The sequence below is a fragment of the Eretmochelys imbricata genome, chromosome 1 (assembly GCF_965152235.1).
Source record: "Eretmochelys imbricata isolate rEreImb1 chromosome 1, rEreImb1.hap1, whole genome shotgun sequence".
NCBI lineage: Eukaryota > Metazoa > Chordata > Testudines > Cheloniidae > Eretmochelys > Eretmochelys imbricata.
The window spans coordinates 195,721,977-195,738,039 of record NC_135572.1 but is presented as its reverse complement, the minus strand read 5'-3'; the positions used below and the strand labels follow the sequence as shown (position 1 = coordinate 195,738,039).

At 40.5% G+C, this 16,063-nt stretch overlaps 1 protein-coding gene across 2 annotated transcripts in view; it reads right to left on the bottom strand.

The window, feature by feature from the left end:
* The window catches only part of CBLB (Cbl proto-oncogene B), a 198,054-nt gene that overhangs the window by 28,628 nt on the left and 153,363 nt on the right, over positions 1-16,063 (bottom strand). For both annotated transcript variants that reach the window (XM_077821171.1, XM_077821180.1), the window contains 2 exons: positions 14,844-15,209; positions 6,833-6,927 (listed from right to left, as the gene is read on the bottom strand). In XM_077821171.1, the coding sequence (XP_077677297.1) occupies positions 6,833-6,927; positions 14,844-15,209 (461 nt within the window). The remainder of the gene's footprint in view (positions 1-6,832; positions 6,928-14,843; positions 15,210-16,063) is intronic.

The following is a 16,063-nucleotide window of genomic DNA, read 5'->3' as shown; positions in this document are numbered from 1 at the left end:
TGAAAGTTCTGGAAAGATTTGTGTACAGGTAAAAAGAAAAAACAAACAAACAAAACCCACTGAAGTAATTTTTAGTCTCCCCCCTTCTCTCCCCCCCCCCCGCCTCCCCATTTGGCAGTGTTTGAAATTTGAAAGGTTGAGTCAAATCCTTATCAATGGTGTCTCAATATTTTCTGGTTGTTTGAAAAGAAGCCAGATGTCACCCTCTTTTTCATGAAGAGTATTGATGGACAAAGGCAAATCAGGGAAAGCTATTAAATCAAAATAGGTTTTTGTCATTAGTTGTCAAGTCATTCTGAGGCCATCTCAGTTTTACCGGAGGAACTCTGAGCACACTGACAGTCCACAATTATTTACATTGCAAGCTCCTGTGGGGCAGGGGTCTCCTTATTTATGGGTAAAGCGCTTCACAAACCTTGGACGTTGGGGGCTCAATCCTGCAAGGTGCTGAGCACTCTGGCCTTCATCCAGCAAATCATGCAAACCAGTGTGACTCCTCAAATGCTTAAAGTTAAGCATGTGCTTAAGTGATTTCCTAGATCAGGGCTAGAGTGCTCAGCATCTTGCAGGCTTGAGCCACTGTATACATAATGCTACTTCCAATGCCATTGCAGGAACAATCACAGTGAATTAAGGGTGAGATCCTGATCTCCCTGAAATCAAAGACAGCATTCCTATTTAATTAAGTGAGGCCAGGATTTTACTCTAAACATTTAGTTTCACATATAAAACAATAGAAATAAATAAAAGTAACAAAAAAAAAGGTAGTGGTGGGGGGACATCCAGAGTGCTTTATGCTATTTTCCCCTAACACTCTCAAAGCAATTAGACATGTGAGATATATTCATAAAATTAAGAGCCCTTGGAAGATCTAAATTCTTTACATTTTATTACAATTTTATTGCCTTTTCTCACAGAAAAAAACCTGCTGTGTTATACCACATATTACTAGCAAAAAGGCAAAAATGACTTACTCACCTAAGTAAGGCAAGCATGATTTTGCTAGAAATAGGACAGCTTTTGAGCAAAGATGTCTTATTGTATGCATGATGTGAAAAATTACTTTCATACTTTTCTTCAATGCAAACTAGCCAATTAGTCAAAACTGCTAAAAAAAGAGAAAGCAGATTTTGAGAGTATGTAAGTCATAGGAAAGGGAAAAAAGTTCACACTACATTCCACTTAACAAGGAACACAGGCATAAAAATGATGCAGTTCATTAGTGATCCATACAATAATATGGATTTTGAACAGTCCAATACCAACAGCATAATTATTTTTCACTTTGGGTCAGAAATTCAGTCGCAGAGTGGAAAATACAAATTAGTACAAGTCATGTGCTTTATGAAGGTGCAACCAGTGGGGTATGCATTTTACTTAATTATGAGGGGAATGTTCTTTTGCAATATAAAGTCAACTCAACACGTTCAAAGGCCATTAGACAAAACTTGAGATTCTGCAGGAAGATCAAGGACCTAAGATGAAGATGAATCAGCAGGACACAGGGAAATCACAAAGTTAACAGCAGCCCAAATGATATGGCACATCTGGCAAAAAGAAAAAAACAAAAACAAACCCACAGACAAGGCAAATATAAACCCTTCTGCAACTATTGACAATTGTTTGTAACTGCAAAATATTGTTGTCAAAGTTCTTTAAAAAGTTTTCCTGTACTTTTTTTAGAATACTTAAGACTACCGTATTCAAATATGGCAGAGGCAGGGAAAGTGAGACATATGGGAATATCTTCCCAACGCTGTAGGCAAGGTACAAATGGATGAGGGATATACAAAATATATGAAATTTCAGAAGGGAGACAGTGCAACCTAGTGGATGAAGCACTGAACTGGATCTAAGGAGGCCTGGCTCCTATTCCTGGCTCTGCCAGAGGCCTGCTGGATGACAATGAGCAATACACATCGCTCCTCTGTGCCTCCGTCTTCCCATCTGTAAAATGGGGATAATGATACTGACCTCCTTTGTAAAGCACTTTGAGATCTACTGATTAAAATGCTACATATGACAACTATTATTTAGCAGCTTATTTTAATCACCTTTTTCTTTTACTGAATTAATCATGGCACTTTGGTTGCAGTAAGTATTTTAATCTGTTTCTAAAACAGTTATCCACAAGTTTTTAAAAGTCTTAATTTGTTCATTTTGTGCCTCCCAATATTTTTCATTACTACTAGACAGTTTAAAAATTCAATCAATTTGTATTTAAAAAGGTTCTATCTCGCAACAAATAGCAGCGGTGATTTTTATCTTAATGATATTTAATACTTAGTAAAAATATTTTCAAAATATTTCCTGAATTTCTATGTAAATTTACTTTGATGTCTGATATTTCAGGTGACACACATTGTGCCTGATTTCTCATTTACATTTGGAAGTGGAAAGGGGTCTTAGTGTAAAAGAGATCAGGCTCCGAGAACATTGAATTAAAAAACCTAGTCCCTGACTTCGCAAGATCTGGTTTCCAACTGGGAACAGAAAACAACAAAAGGAAAGGATCTTAGTATCCGTAGTCCTGATGCTGGAGTTACTTTTATGAAAATAATTGAAAAAACCCACTGTTCTGTATAATGTGACCTTGCTGCCAGCCACGGTTAAACAGAGGCTTGAGAATAGAAAAGATGGGGGATTTAGGTCAGACCGCAGCAGAACATCTATGGAAAGCTAGAATATCTTTGACCAAACAGAAAACAGTCTGACATATTTATGAGGGCTAATGGCTCTCAAATTTTAGAGAGAGAAAAATTTGTAAAAATATTCTCTCAACCATTTCAAATTTCATCAGGCTGAACCTTATCCATGTGATATGCTCAAAAGCAATTTTTGTTGTTGCAAATATGATCTGAGTTCATTAAGCTGATTAGTTTTAAAAAGTGCAACACCAATATCAACCTGGTTTCACATACTTTGTCAAGCTTGGGTCTAGATTATTAAGATCTTTAATTGGGTCAATTTGAAATGGGACATATGTAGTATTTGCTATTATGCACAATGATAATTTTTCTGCTTTAGCACCCATACCATGCGGCACAATTATAGTTGTATATCCTGAATTTTCTTAACATAAAACCTTACACACACCAAGGTAATATTTTTTTACTTTAAAGTGTGCTTGGCTTTTAAAATAAACAAAAAACGAAGTGAGTCATCATGAAAAACTAGAGCTGGGTGTGTATTTCCCATCATTTTTTTTTTTTGGTGGAAAATGTTTCTGCAAAAGGGAAATTATCTATGGTAATATTTCAATTTTCCACCAATAGAACTGAAACAATATAGTTTCTGGGAAGATTAACTAAACTGAAATGTTTCTGTTTGTAAAAACAAATTGACATTTCATTTCGCATCAATTCAACAATTTTTGTCTGCCTGAGCTGCAGCGGTGCTTCCTGGGAGCTGTAGTTCGGACACTCATGCACCCATTTGCCTCTGTCCATTAGACACCCTGGTGGAACTAAACTCCCATGATACCCACAACCTCATCTCTGGCTGACTTGCTGTGGTGCACAATGGGAGTCATGTGGCTATGGTGCATCATGGAAGATGTGGTCCAGCCAGGGAGCTCAGCCCATAGAAGAGAATGGGGCCCTGAGGCAACAGTGAAAATTTCAGCAGAAACAGATTAATGTCAAACTAAGCCAAAACTAAACATTCTGACATTTCCAAATTCAGTCATTTATGAACTTTCTGTTCAAGATGAAAATAAATGCTGAAATATCACAATTTTGTCTGGAACAAAAATTTCCATTTTTAACTATCTCTGAAATAGTCACTCTAGCCAATATTGTTTCTCACATAGACTGTGGGAATCAAACATTCAAATATATGCATGTACTGTTCTGTGTTTATTTGAAACCATGATTGGAATATACATGCCTGCGTTTATTACAATATACAGATGTCCAGTTTCAATATTGAGATATCTAGCTATAAGCAAGCTTCCCTCTCTTTCCCATGCTCAGACAACAATGAAAATGGCTAGAGCATATTGCGTTTAGAAACTACCCAAAATAAATTCACCTTTGAACTTGGATTAAATGCAAACAATTTCAACTCAAAGGGTGACTTTTCCAGAAAGTTGTGAGCAAATGAAAATGCATTATAATTAAGGCTGCATGTTTGTCAGAGGTCACAGAAGTCATGGATTCCGTGACTTCTGGGGCAGCGGTGTGCCTGGTCCGGGGGCCACCTGAGCAGCTTAGGCAGCACACGGTCAGTCGCACTGGCCGCTGCTGAGGCAGTCTCGGGCCATCAATACCCCCCTCCCCAGCAGCAGCAGGAGTTTGGGTGTGGAGGGGACAGGGGTTGGGGCACAGGACAGGGTGAGGGCTCCAGGTAGCACTTACCTGGGGGGGGGCTCCCCAGAAACTGCGACATCACCCTCCCTCAGCTCATAGACAGAAGTGTGGCCAGGCAGCTCTGTGGGCTACCTTTGCCTGCAGGCACCACCCCCTCCAGCTCCCACTGGCCACGGTTCCCGGGGGGTGGAGGCAGCCCGTGACCTGTCTGACTTTTACTAAAAATATCCAAGACTAAAACGTAGCCTTAGTTATAATTAAAGTGTCTCCTGTCAATTGCAGTTTTATTATAACCTTTATGCTTTGGTAAAGAGTGGCAGAACAATGACATTCTGAGCTACATTCACCCTTAATGCTGTTTCTCTTCCTGCTGTGCCTAAATGTTACAGCAAATTGGGTTTACAAAGATTTCAAAAGACTTGGCAATGTCACATTCTACTGTTACAATTCTTTTTCTTTCAATAGATGCTAAGCACGTTGACAGACGTAATTATTTTATTGCACAACTACAGCTACGCTATTTCAGAGCCTAAGAACTACATAGTGTAGGGGGGCTGTGACATGTCATTCCATGTTCTTTATGAAAATATGCTTTTCGTATTGACATAACTGAGAGATACTTTATGCAAGATGGCTCATGTGAGATATGATTGGAAAAGTTATGATTTAATGAATGTGATTATCCTATTTGTATGCATGTATCATTTCTGTATCTGAAATTAGGAATATTGACAACGTATCCGTATTTCAGCTATGCTACTTTGGGTGACGCCCACTGCCAACCCTTCAAGTACAACAGTGGAAAAGCCAGACAGTGCTGATGGCCCATCAACAAGGACAATGGACAGTAAAATAGCTTAGTCTTCTTGTGAACCTGTGGGTCAGCCTGTGAAGAATGGCTACCAGGGCCTTACAGAGTCAGGTGGTCTTGTCACCTGGATATGAAAACATTACCTGGGACTTCTTGTAACTTTCCCCAGTAAGTTACAAGTTACGGGGGGGGGAGGGCAAACTAGGGAAACAAAGGACTCCTGTCTTATGCAAATCCTATTTAAGGGTGGGGAGTGAGGTAATCCGGGTCGTCAGGTCTCCCCTGCTACCCCACCCAAGAGGACTCCTGGAAACAACTATGACTGAACAGGGGGAAAGAACTGGGCACAGGTTAGAAGGGCATCTGGCCAGTGAAGATTATTATTAGATGCCATGTTTAGGGAGAGAACGCGCATGTGACCAGTTTCTTTAGTGTATTAAGCTTAGTTTGCGTGCTCTCTTATTTTCTTAGTAATCTGCCCTGTTCTGTCTGCAACCTCAACTACTTAAAATACACCTGTTATAGTGAATACATTTATTTCTGGTTTATAATATAACCCAGTTTATGTGATTTCTACCTGGGGGAGTGGGGGCGAGAAATTGTGCATACCCTCTTCCACCTTGAGGAAAGAAGAGAATATAATATATCTTTGTGTTTGTACTCTGAGAGAGGTGGACATCTGAATCTGGAGCAAGTCCCTTAAGCTGCGTCTTCCCAGAGCTGATCTGCACCTGGGTGTGGCCCTGCCTATGAGTGTGTTAGAGGAGGTTTTAAGAGCCCAGCTCAGCAAGACAGGTAAAAGGGGGAGCCCATGCTGGCAGAACAGATACACTTGGTGGTATCTCAGTACATCAGGTGACTTCCCGTAACAGGGGCCATCAAGTATTGTGGGATAATATGATTTACAAAGAAAAAAATCCAGAGCATACAACTTATTTACAAAAGAAGGTTTGGAGTGCTGTAGAATCCATTGCTTCTGTAGAAAATCCTGGCGGAAATCACAGCCCAATCAGAAGATTCACTTGTTGCCGAGAGCAACATCTGGCATCAAACAACAAATCATGCAACTCAAAGCTTAAGAGATAGCCTGCAACTTGAAATGACAAAATTCACCAGGCCACATTCTGGCTAGTGAGAGGAAAGTGGCATCTGCTGATCCCAAATAAATGGGTGCCCATGCTGTACTCTGCAACAATGGCCATACTGTGGGATCATCATCTGGCCAGCAGAAACTGCAGGTAAAGCATTAGATGCAGGAATAAGCACGGAAAATATAAACACCATTGCTGGGTTGGAATGATACGTGCACACACGCACGCACGCACCCCACACTCTCTACCTCTAGACATTGTCCTATATCTCCTCTAATGAACAGCTTTGAGTAGCTTCTCCATGGGCTTAGGAGGGGAACTGAAATAGGAACGGCTAACTTCTATTCTGCACTCCCACTGCTAGGAGCCTATACACAATGCCTACCAGAATTCATGCCATTTTACTATAAAAAATGTGTGACGTGTTAAATTAGCATTACAATTACTCCCACTTAGTCAACACAATTTACCTTTGAAAAACCCCATTCAAGTTCATGGGAAACACATCCACCAGGAGAACTTCGTTAATGCTCTTTTTTACAGTGGTTCAGAATCAGTGCAATTGTCTATGTAATTAATGCATTTCTTTTATAATAAAACACCAGACAAAGATGACTTACTTCATACTAGGGAGGATGGAGGCAGCTGTGAGAGGGGGTGAAAGTCGAGGAGGGACATCATATTCTTCATTTCCTAGATGGCCATTTGAAAATTCCTGAAAAATGGACAGAAATGTTACTCGGATATTGTTACTTATATAGCATCACAGGAGTGTACCGTTTTACAAGTTCAAAAAGGTCTACTCGCCCATCCCCCAGGAGTTTGAAGCCTGAACTGATGGACACAACGTAAACACTTGCTGCAGACTTGTGCTCCTAAATCTTAGCTTCCATTAAATTATACATAAAGATTGAAACATTAATCAAGTATTAAAACTCATGCAATGTTAACTTTGAGAACTGGCAGACAGACTTAAACAGCAATGCAGAGGTGTGAATGGCCTTGTTCACAGAAATGGGGTAAGCCTGAAACCTAAAGAGGACAATTTAGATGCCAACTGGTGAAAGGGCTAATATAAGGCCTCTCCAGAGCTCAATGGCATGGCATTTTCATATTGGTTGGCTACTCAGATTGAGTAACATGACACCTCTACTAGCCATGAGACTGGACTCATGCAACATTACTACAAAGCTATAATCGGAACTGTAAATGTAAACCCAACACTCTTAAAATATGACTCAAATTAAAGGGCTTTCAACAAGAGTCTAGCTGGATGTAAGGGTTGGTGCTTTCTCTATGTGAATTTGGATGGGAAAACAGTCACTCTGTAAACCATATCATGGACTTCTAGAGCTCCTGTCACTGGATCACGTCAAAGCAATTTACCAGCACTTATTAAATTCCCACCTCACCCCTTTGAAGTATGTATAATATCCACTTTACGAAATGGAGACAGAGGTTAAGCAGCTTGCCCAAAGTCACACAGCAAACAGACAGAAGAGGCAACCCACGTCTTTCAACTGTAGTGAGTTAAATCACAAATCATTCCTCTCTCTCTTCATAATACAAGTTATATATTTTCCAAGTAAAAGGAAGTTAAGTTACAGTAGAGCAGCTCAGAGTTAGACTGGTCTAAGAATCACTACTGAACCTCTTGATAAAACTGATTACAGTAGAATCAGGAATATTTTTCTTAGGTCATTGCAAAGGCCACAGCTATCTAATGTCTTAAAAATTATAGCTGGACAGCTTTAAATCATCGTCTTCTACTTATGGAAAAGATTTCTCAGTTTTCATGAAAACCAGGTGCAGATCGTTAAGAGTAAAAAGGTTTTAGGGCAAGATACAAAGCCCACTCACCCCAATAGCCTTAGGATAGGGCTGTCAGTCAAATCTCAAAGCTATATGTTTAATTTTAAATATAATTTTTAATATTTTTATGTTACAATACTTTTGCTTCACATTTGATAGCCAAAAATGTAGCAACATGTGCTAGCAATCAGTATCTTCAACTTGTGTGCCTTCCTGCAAATAAAGAATACTGAAAATACAAAAATGGTAATTTTTCAGTTTTAAAAGGCAAAGCTATACAATGTTCAGGCAATAGATTTTAAGCCCCAGGAGCATTAAAAACACTTAACTCACATGAAAAAGGTAGTCTCTGATATCAGTAGGGAAGTCGAACATTCCACTCTGACAAAGGGCATGTTCATTGCCTTGATGCCTAATTTTAGAACCTACAGTTTTCAGGCGTATACAGCGGATGAAAACCAACTCCTCAGAAATAATATTTTCCTAATTAAAAATACAACATTCTTTCACCTGCTTGAAAAGCAAATGGAGTAATTCAAACAGTCTTCATTGGAGAAAGTCTCAAATTAGTAATTTTAAGTACTTGAGAAGTTCTCTATTTTACAGTGTTAAAGGTGATCTCCAGTAATTACTGGAAAATTATGCAAGTTCTCTTTATCCCTCTAAGGCACTCTATTACCACCTTAATTTTCAAATCCATCCTTTGGAATTAGCTGCTCAAGTACTACAATATAGGCTTTTAGCTATTTGTTTTGTCTTGTTTTAAAAACAGAGTTAGCAAATAAATAATGGATATACTCTGTTTTCATGAAAGTATTCTTCTCACCTGTCAAAGGACCAAGAAATTCAAGCTAAAAAACCTGAATACACAAATACCTGTTAATCAAAAAACAAAACTGAACACTAAAAAGGGAGGGCCCAATTTAAGTTAGGATACACACTTTTCCAGTTAAAAGAAAAAGGAGTACTTGTGGTACCTTAGAGACTAACCAATTTATTTGAGCATAAGCTTTCGTGAGCTACAGCTCACTTCATCGGATGCATACTGTGGAAAGTACAGAAAATCTTTTTATACACACAAAGCATGAAAAAATGGGTGTTTACCACTACAAAAGGTTTTCTCTCCCCCCACCCCACTCTCCTGCTGGTAATAGCTTATCTAAAGTGATCACTCTCCTTACAATGTGTATGATAATCAAGGTGGGCCATTTCCAGCACAAACCCAGGGTTTAACAAGAACGTCTGGGGGGAGCGGGGGGGGAGGGGGTAGGAAAAAACAAGGGGAAATAGGTTACCTTGCATAATGACTTAGCCACTCCCAGTCTCTATTCAAGCCTAAGTTAATTGTATCCAATTTGCAAATGAATTCCAATTCAACAGTCTCTTGCTGGAGTCTGGTTTTGAAGTTTTTTTGTTGTAATATCGCAACTTTCATGTCAGGAATCGCATGACCAGAGAGATTGAAGTGTTCTCCGACTGGTTTATGAATGTTATAATTCTTGACATCTGATTTGTGTCCATTTATTCTTTTACGTAGAGACTGTCCAGTTTGACCAATGTACATGGCAGAGGGGCATTGCTGGCACACGATGGCATATATCACACTGGTGGATGTGCAGGTGAACGAGCCTCTGATAGTGTGGCTGATGTTATTAGGCCCTGTGATGGTGTCCCCTGAATAGATATGTGGGCACAGTTGGCAACAGGCTTTGTTGCAAGGATAGGTTCCTGGGTTAGTGGTTCTGTTGTGCGGTATGTGGTTGCTGGTGAGTATTTGCTTCAGGTTGGGGGGCTGTCTGTAGGCAAGGACTGGCCTGTCTCCCAAGATTTGAGAGTGTGTTGGGTCATCCTTCAGGATAGGTTGTAGATCCTTAATAATGCGTTGGAGGGGTTTTAGTTGGGGGCTGAAGGTGATGGCTAGTGGCGTTCTGTTATTTTCTTTGTTAGGCCTGTCCTGTAGTAGGTGACTTCTGGGAACTCTTCTGGCTCTATCAATCTGTTTCTTCACTTCCGCAGGTGGATACTGTAGTTGTAAGAATGTTTGATAGAGGTCTTGTAGGTGTTTGTCTCTGTTTGAGGGGTTGGAGCAAATGTGGTTGTATCACAGAGCTTGGCTGTAGACAATGGATCGTGTGGTGAAGGCTACTAACCTACTGACCGCTATTCCTACCTACATGCCTCCAGCTTTCACCCTGACCACACCACACGATCCATTGTCTACAGCCAAGCTCTGCGATACAAACCCCCCTCCCCCGCCCCCAAGACGTTCTTGTTAAACCCTGGATTTGTGCTGGAAATGGCCCAACTTGATTATCAAACATTGTAAGCAGAGTGATCACTTTAGATAAGCTATTACCAGCAGGAGAGTGGGGTGGGGGGAGAGAAAACCTTTTGTAGTGGTAAACACCCATTTTTTCATGCTTTGTGTGTATAAAAAGATCTTCTATACTTTCCACAGTATGCGTCCGATGAAGTTGAGCTGTAGCTCACAAAAGCTTATGCTCAAATAAATTGGTTAGTCTCTAAGGTGCCACAAGTACTCCTTTTCTTTTTGCGAATACAGACTAACACGGCTGTTACTCTGAAACTTTTCCAGTTATATTGGCAATAACTACAAGGCCAAGTGTGGTTAATAATTACCAAAGCATTGTATTTTGGGAATGCAGTGTACCTAGTTTGTCGTTTTAGTCTTAAACTGAGTTTAGAGACTAAAAATAAGGGGAAGTGTCAAAACTGTGCATTACTGATATAGGTGTAACACATTAAGAGCAAATTAGAAAACTTCATTAAGCCTCAAATTCCTAATGTCACTTTACAAATCAACTGTAATGTCCTCATAGAAGGAGGATGCTAAGAAATCCCTTGAGGGTGGGGTTTTTTGTTTGTTTGATACCAACATTCACCTTTGGCAAAGAATTTTCCCATGTGAATTGTTCATTTTAATCCACTTTTATTTGAGAGTGGTTTGCTGATGTGTGACAACAATAATGGAACAGTACACAGATACAAAATAAAAAAAGACATTGCTTAAGGGACAAATTTTAAGCCAGTCCTCCACATAATTTATTAAGTGCTGGTTCTGAACTTATTCGTGTGCAAAACTGTGCATACATACATGCCTCTGCATTTTACAGGTGCAAACATTTGCAATGTATACATTAAAAATTCTAACACTGACATGCACCATGATTAGAATTTGCACGTGTAAAACCCAGTAGCACAGATGCATGAAAGCACCCACATAATTTTCCACATGCACAAATCAAGGCCTAATGGCTGAAAACCATATCCTACTCTTCCAGTGAACGAAAACTCTGCATAATGTATTCATTTTCCTGAAGGATGCAACTGCACCTTTTGTGAAAGCTGTATTTTATGAGACACAACCACAATGATACTTGTGTAACACAAACTTGGACTTCTGACAAGTTTTATGATGTGCTCCACATTGATGTTGGCCACAGAGATGCTATATTTTTGCTTTAGGTACCTTGTAATAGCAGGCAACTGGGTAAATCCCTGATGTTCTATATTCACTGAAAGTATATTACCAAAAATAGTTTTTGCTGACTTGTGTGAATGCAAGTTTGCCACAGGAGTCAATAGGAGTCATGGACATGCATCTGAGGGCAACATTTGACCCTTATGGAAGAGATACTCTATTATTTTGAGACATCTAAATATAACCTTACATCAAACCACTATAGAGGACAAGACTCACAATCACACTGGAGCAAGAGAATTAAAATTCAATCATTACTAATGTAGAAGAACAGCTCTAATATGGGATGTTTACTCTTAGATAAGAAGCAAACTGTATCTGACCTTCTACCTCCAATATCAGGAGTACCTGCGGCACCTTAGAGACTAACAAATTTATTAGAGCATAAGCTTTTGTGGGCTACAGCTCACTTCATCAGATGCATACAATGGAACATATAGTAAGACACACACACATATATATACACACACACACACACACACACACACACACACACAGAGATAAGTTGGAAGTTACCATAGAAACAGTGAGCGGCTAATTAGTTAAGATGAGCTATTATCAGCAGGAGAAAAAACTTTTGTAGTGATAATCAAGGTAGTCCATTTAGACAGTTGACAAGAAGGTGTGAGGATACTTAACATAAGGAAATAGATTCAATATGTGTAATGACCCAGCCACTCCCAGACTCTATTCCCACAGTCTCTACGCAAAAGAATAAATGGACACAAATCTGACATCAGGAATCATAACATTCAAAAACCGGTAGAAGAACACTTCAACCTCTCTGGCCACTCAGTAAAAGATTTAAGGGTGGCAATTTTGCAACAGAAAAGCTTCAAAAACAGACTCCAACGAGAAACTGCTGAGCTTGAATTAATATGCAAACTAGATACCATTAACCTGGGTTTGAACAGAGACTGGGAGTGGCTTGGTCATTACTCACATTGAATCTATTTCCCCATGTTAAGTATCCTCACACCTTCTTGTCAACTGTCTAAATGGGGCATCTTGATTATCACTACAAAAGTATTTTTCTCCTGCTGATAACAGCACATCTTAACTAATTAGCCTCTCACAGTTTGTATGGTAACTTCCAACTTATCTGTATGTGTGTATATCTATACGTTCCATTCTATGCATCTGATGAAGTGGGCTGTAGCCCACGAAAGCTTATGCTCTAATAAATTTGTTAGTCTCTAAGGTGCCACAAGTACTCCTGTTCTTTTTGCAGTTACAGACTAACACGGCTTCTACTCTGAAACCTCCAATACCAGCTACTGGCCTTTAGATGGCCCTATACATAACTGTTCTCGGGAACTATGCGAACAGTACAGTAAACATGCATCATTTCTTTTATGAAGCTTGTAAGACAGTGAAAGGTAGTTAAAATAGAAGCACATTCTCCAACTTAACAACTGTGCTGGATATTGTTTCCTGTTAAGATTCATTAAGATATCAGCAGAGATCTCACTAGATTTTCATTGCTTTGTGTACTTTTTCTAAAGCAATTTTTGATCACATCAGAATGTCAGCTATAACATGGCTCTGCCTCACCCACCAATTCCATAGCTTTCAGCAACAGGACTCTAGTACTAAAAAGCAGCATTAGAAGTTTGTTCCATTTTCAAAATTAATCACATTTATTTGGACATATTATACGTAATTTTCCAGAGTTCCTACAATGGATCTTGAGCCTACTTGCAATTTTGGAGGCAGAACTCACTGGCTCAAACTGCTTGTGGAGCTAGAAATAATTTGAACAGATTCGTGCCACACTCTGTGGATTGGGCTTAGCCACTTGATTCCCTTTCTTCTTGATCCTAGTATGGCAGACAGCCCAGGGAGAAGCAGCATAAAGCCAAAGCCAGTCCCTCCTGCACCTAGTGTATGGAAAGGGAGCTCTGCTAGTTTTGTGGACAGGGGAAGTTGCCCATGCCACACCATACTACTCAGGAGAGAATCACACTAGCCTCTCCCTCCGTCGGGCCACAAGAAAGCCAGAGCAGCCCAGAGCCTCGAAGGGAAGTTGTAAATGGCATCACCCTCCATCTTCCAATCCCCTTCACTATAGAGAGCCGATGAGGCATCCTCGGAGGCTGGCTCCTTCACATCAAAAATTACTATCTCCAAGCTACCCATGTCTGCCTTACCAGCCACTGCTGGTTACTGCAGCTCCAACAGCAGGTGCCCTCTATCTCCCTGTTGAAGGCCACAGAAGGAGTACAGAGAACCAGACAAAGATCCAGCTGCCAAAATGGATGTTATTGCAATTAACTGCAACAAGAATGAGCAGAGATACAAGCATAGCTCAATTCTAGTTATCCTAATACTGCAACCTTATGGCTTTCCTTCAGTGAGATTTACAGGAGTGATAATATCAAATTGAGAATTGCAGCCCATGAGGTTGTGACTAAGGGCACTTTGGGTATGTCTACACTGTGACAAAATACCTGTGGCACGACGGCAGCTGGCCTGAACCAGTTGACTCAGGCTTGCGGGTAGCAGGCTGCAGGACTATACAATTGCAGTACAGATGTTCGGGATCAGGGTGGAGCCTGGGCTCTGAGACCTTACGATAGGGGAGGCTCTCGGAGCTTGGTCTCCAGTCCAAGTACATACACTGCAATTTTATAGGGGGACAGCCCCAGTGCTGCAAGCCCAAGTCAGTTGACCCAGGCTCAGATACTTGATGCTGTGGATTTTTTAATCACAATGTAAATGTGCTCTTTTTACTGTTAAAAAAGGCAATTTATACATTCGATTTATATGTATACACACACACCCCCATATACACACACACACACCCCCACCCCCATATACAAAGTATCTGATAACTTGTTTTAAATATTTTAAAATGTATAAGCTATGACATGTGCATTTATTATTTACACATTTCGTGGTTTGCTGTGGTTACAGAGTCCGCAACTCATCTAGGACTGGAGCACTTATCAATAAACGTATGTGTAACTTTAATATGGTATTTCCAAAGCTGAATGCCAGACAACATATAACTGAGGTCAGTAACAGCACCAACTCTATGGATCATTTGCAAACGGTTTTTCCTGCGCTGCCATTTTTGTGATGGCTTCAAGTTAAAATTAAATCCTAACTCTGAACCTCATTTACTGCTGCTTTAAATTACAGAATTTAACAAGCCTCTCTTATTTACAGCCTTTCTATTAAGTATAGACAGGAAAGCTTCAAATGAAGCAGATCGACATCAGCCAACATAAAATGGCACTCTAACCAACATGAGATCTTCGCATTGGATTAACACATAAAATTAGGCTTCACGCTCTGTGCCACGCATTGCTTACCTTGGCACCTTCTAAAGGCAAATCATGGCGTCTATGTTTTCTCATAAATCCTGGGTCAGAACCCATTCGGTTGTGCCTTCCATTTATATTCGAACTTGCAGTGAGTCCTGGTTTGGGGGAATTGTCATTTAGGATTCGACATCCTATTAATGGATTTGTCCCAAACACATCTCTGGGGCACCAGGCTTCAAGTGGCACAGGCTGGTCTCTGGAAGGCACACTTTCAGGATGATGCAAATGTCTACTTATCCTGTTGTCCAGCAGGATTGGAGGGGGTCTCTCAGGTGGAGGTGGAGGAGGATCTCGCAAGGGAGGTGGTGGTGCTGGGAGGGGTTTATCTTGTTTCCTCACCATACACGGAGAAGACTAAACAAAACCAGAAATTAAAATAAATTAAGTCTACGGATGCAAAACTCATGAAAACGTACCGCTTTACCTTTTTTGTCTAAGGGACAAACTTCAGGCATAGGCTAAGCAGGCATTTGTCTAAGATGCGAGATATTAAGGTGGCATTATAATAGTGTTGGGATGCCAATCCCAACCCCCTTCTTCTCCAGCAGTGGGGTTCTTGATCAGAAACTCTCTCTTCAGAAAACATGTTCCTCTTTCTACCGGGGGGAGGGAGGAGAAGGGCTGGTATCTCTAGGTGATTAAACTTCTCCAGAATCCTCCTTTGCTCTGGCTTCCACAATATCTCCTTTGAAACACTGCTACAGGTCATGCAAAGGATTCGGAGACATATTTGGGAACTCAAAATGTCTTTTGCAGAAAACAGCATTTTTGGAGTGGGGAATAACACCGTAAAATGGACTGGGTGGTGAGGGAGGGAAGGAGCATGGAGCAGCAGCGGTTAGGGACCAGGAGGCAGAATGGACAAGTCCCATTTTTATTTAGAACGCATATGCACCTACGGTCAACTCTGCTCTTTACATGCTGTCATAAATATAAAGGGAAGGTTAACCACCTTTAAATCCCTCCTGGCCAGAGGAAAAACCCTTTCACCTGTAAAGGGTTAAGAAGCTAAAGATAACCTCGCTGGCACCTAACCAAAATGACCAATGAGGAGACCATATACTTTCAAAGCTGGAGGGGCGGGGGGGAGGGGGGAACAAAGGGTTCTCTGTGTGTTGTTTTTGCCGGGACCAGAGCAGGAATGCAGGTTAGAACCCCTGTAAAGGGCTAATAAGCAATCTAGTTATGCATTAGATTCTGTTTTGTTT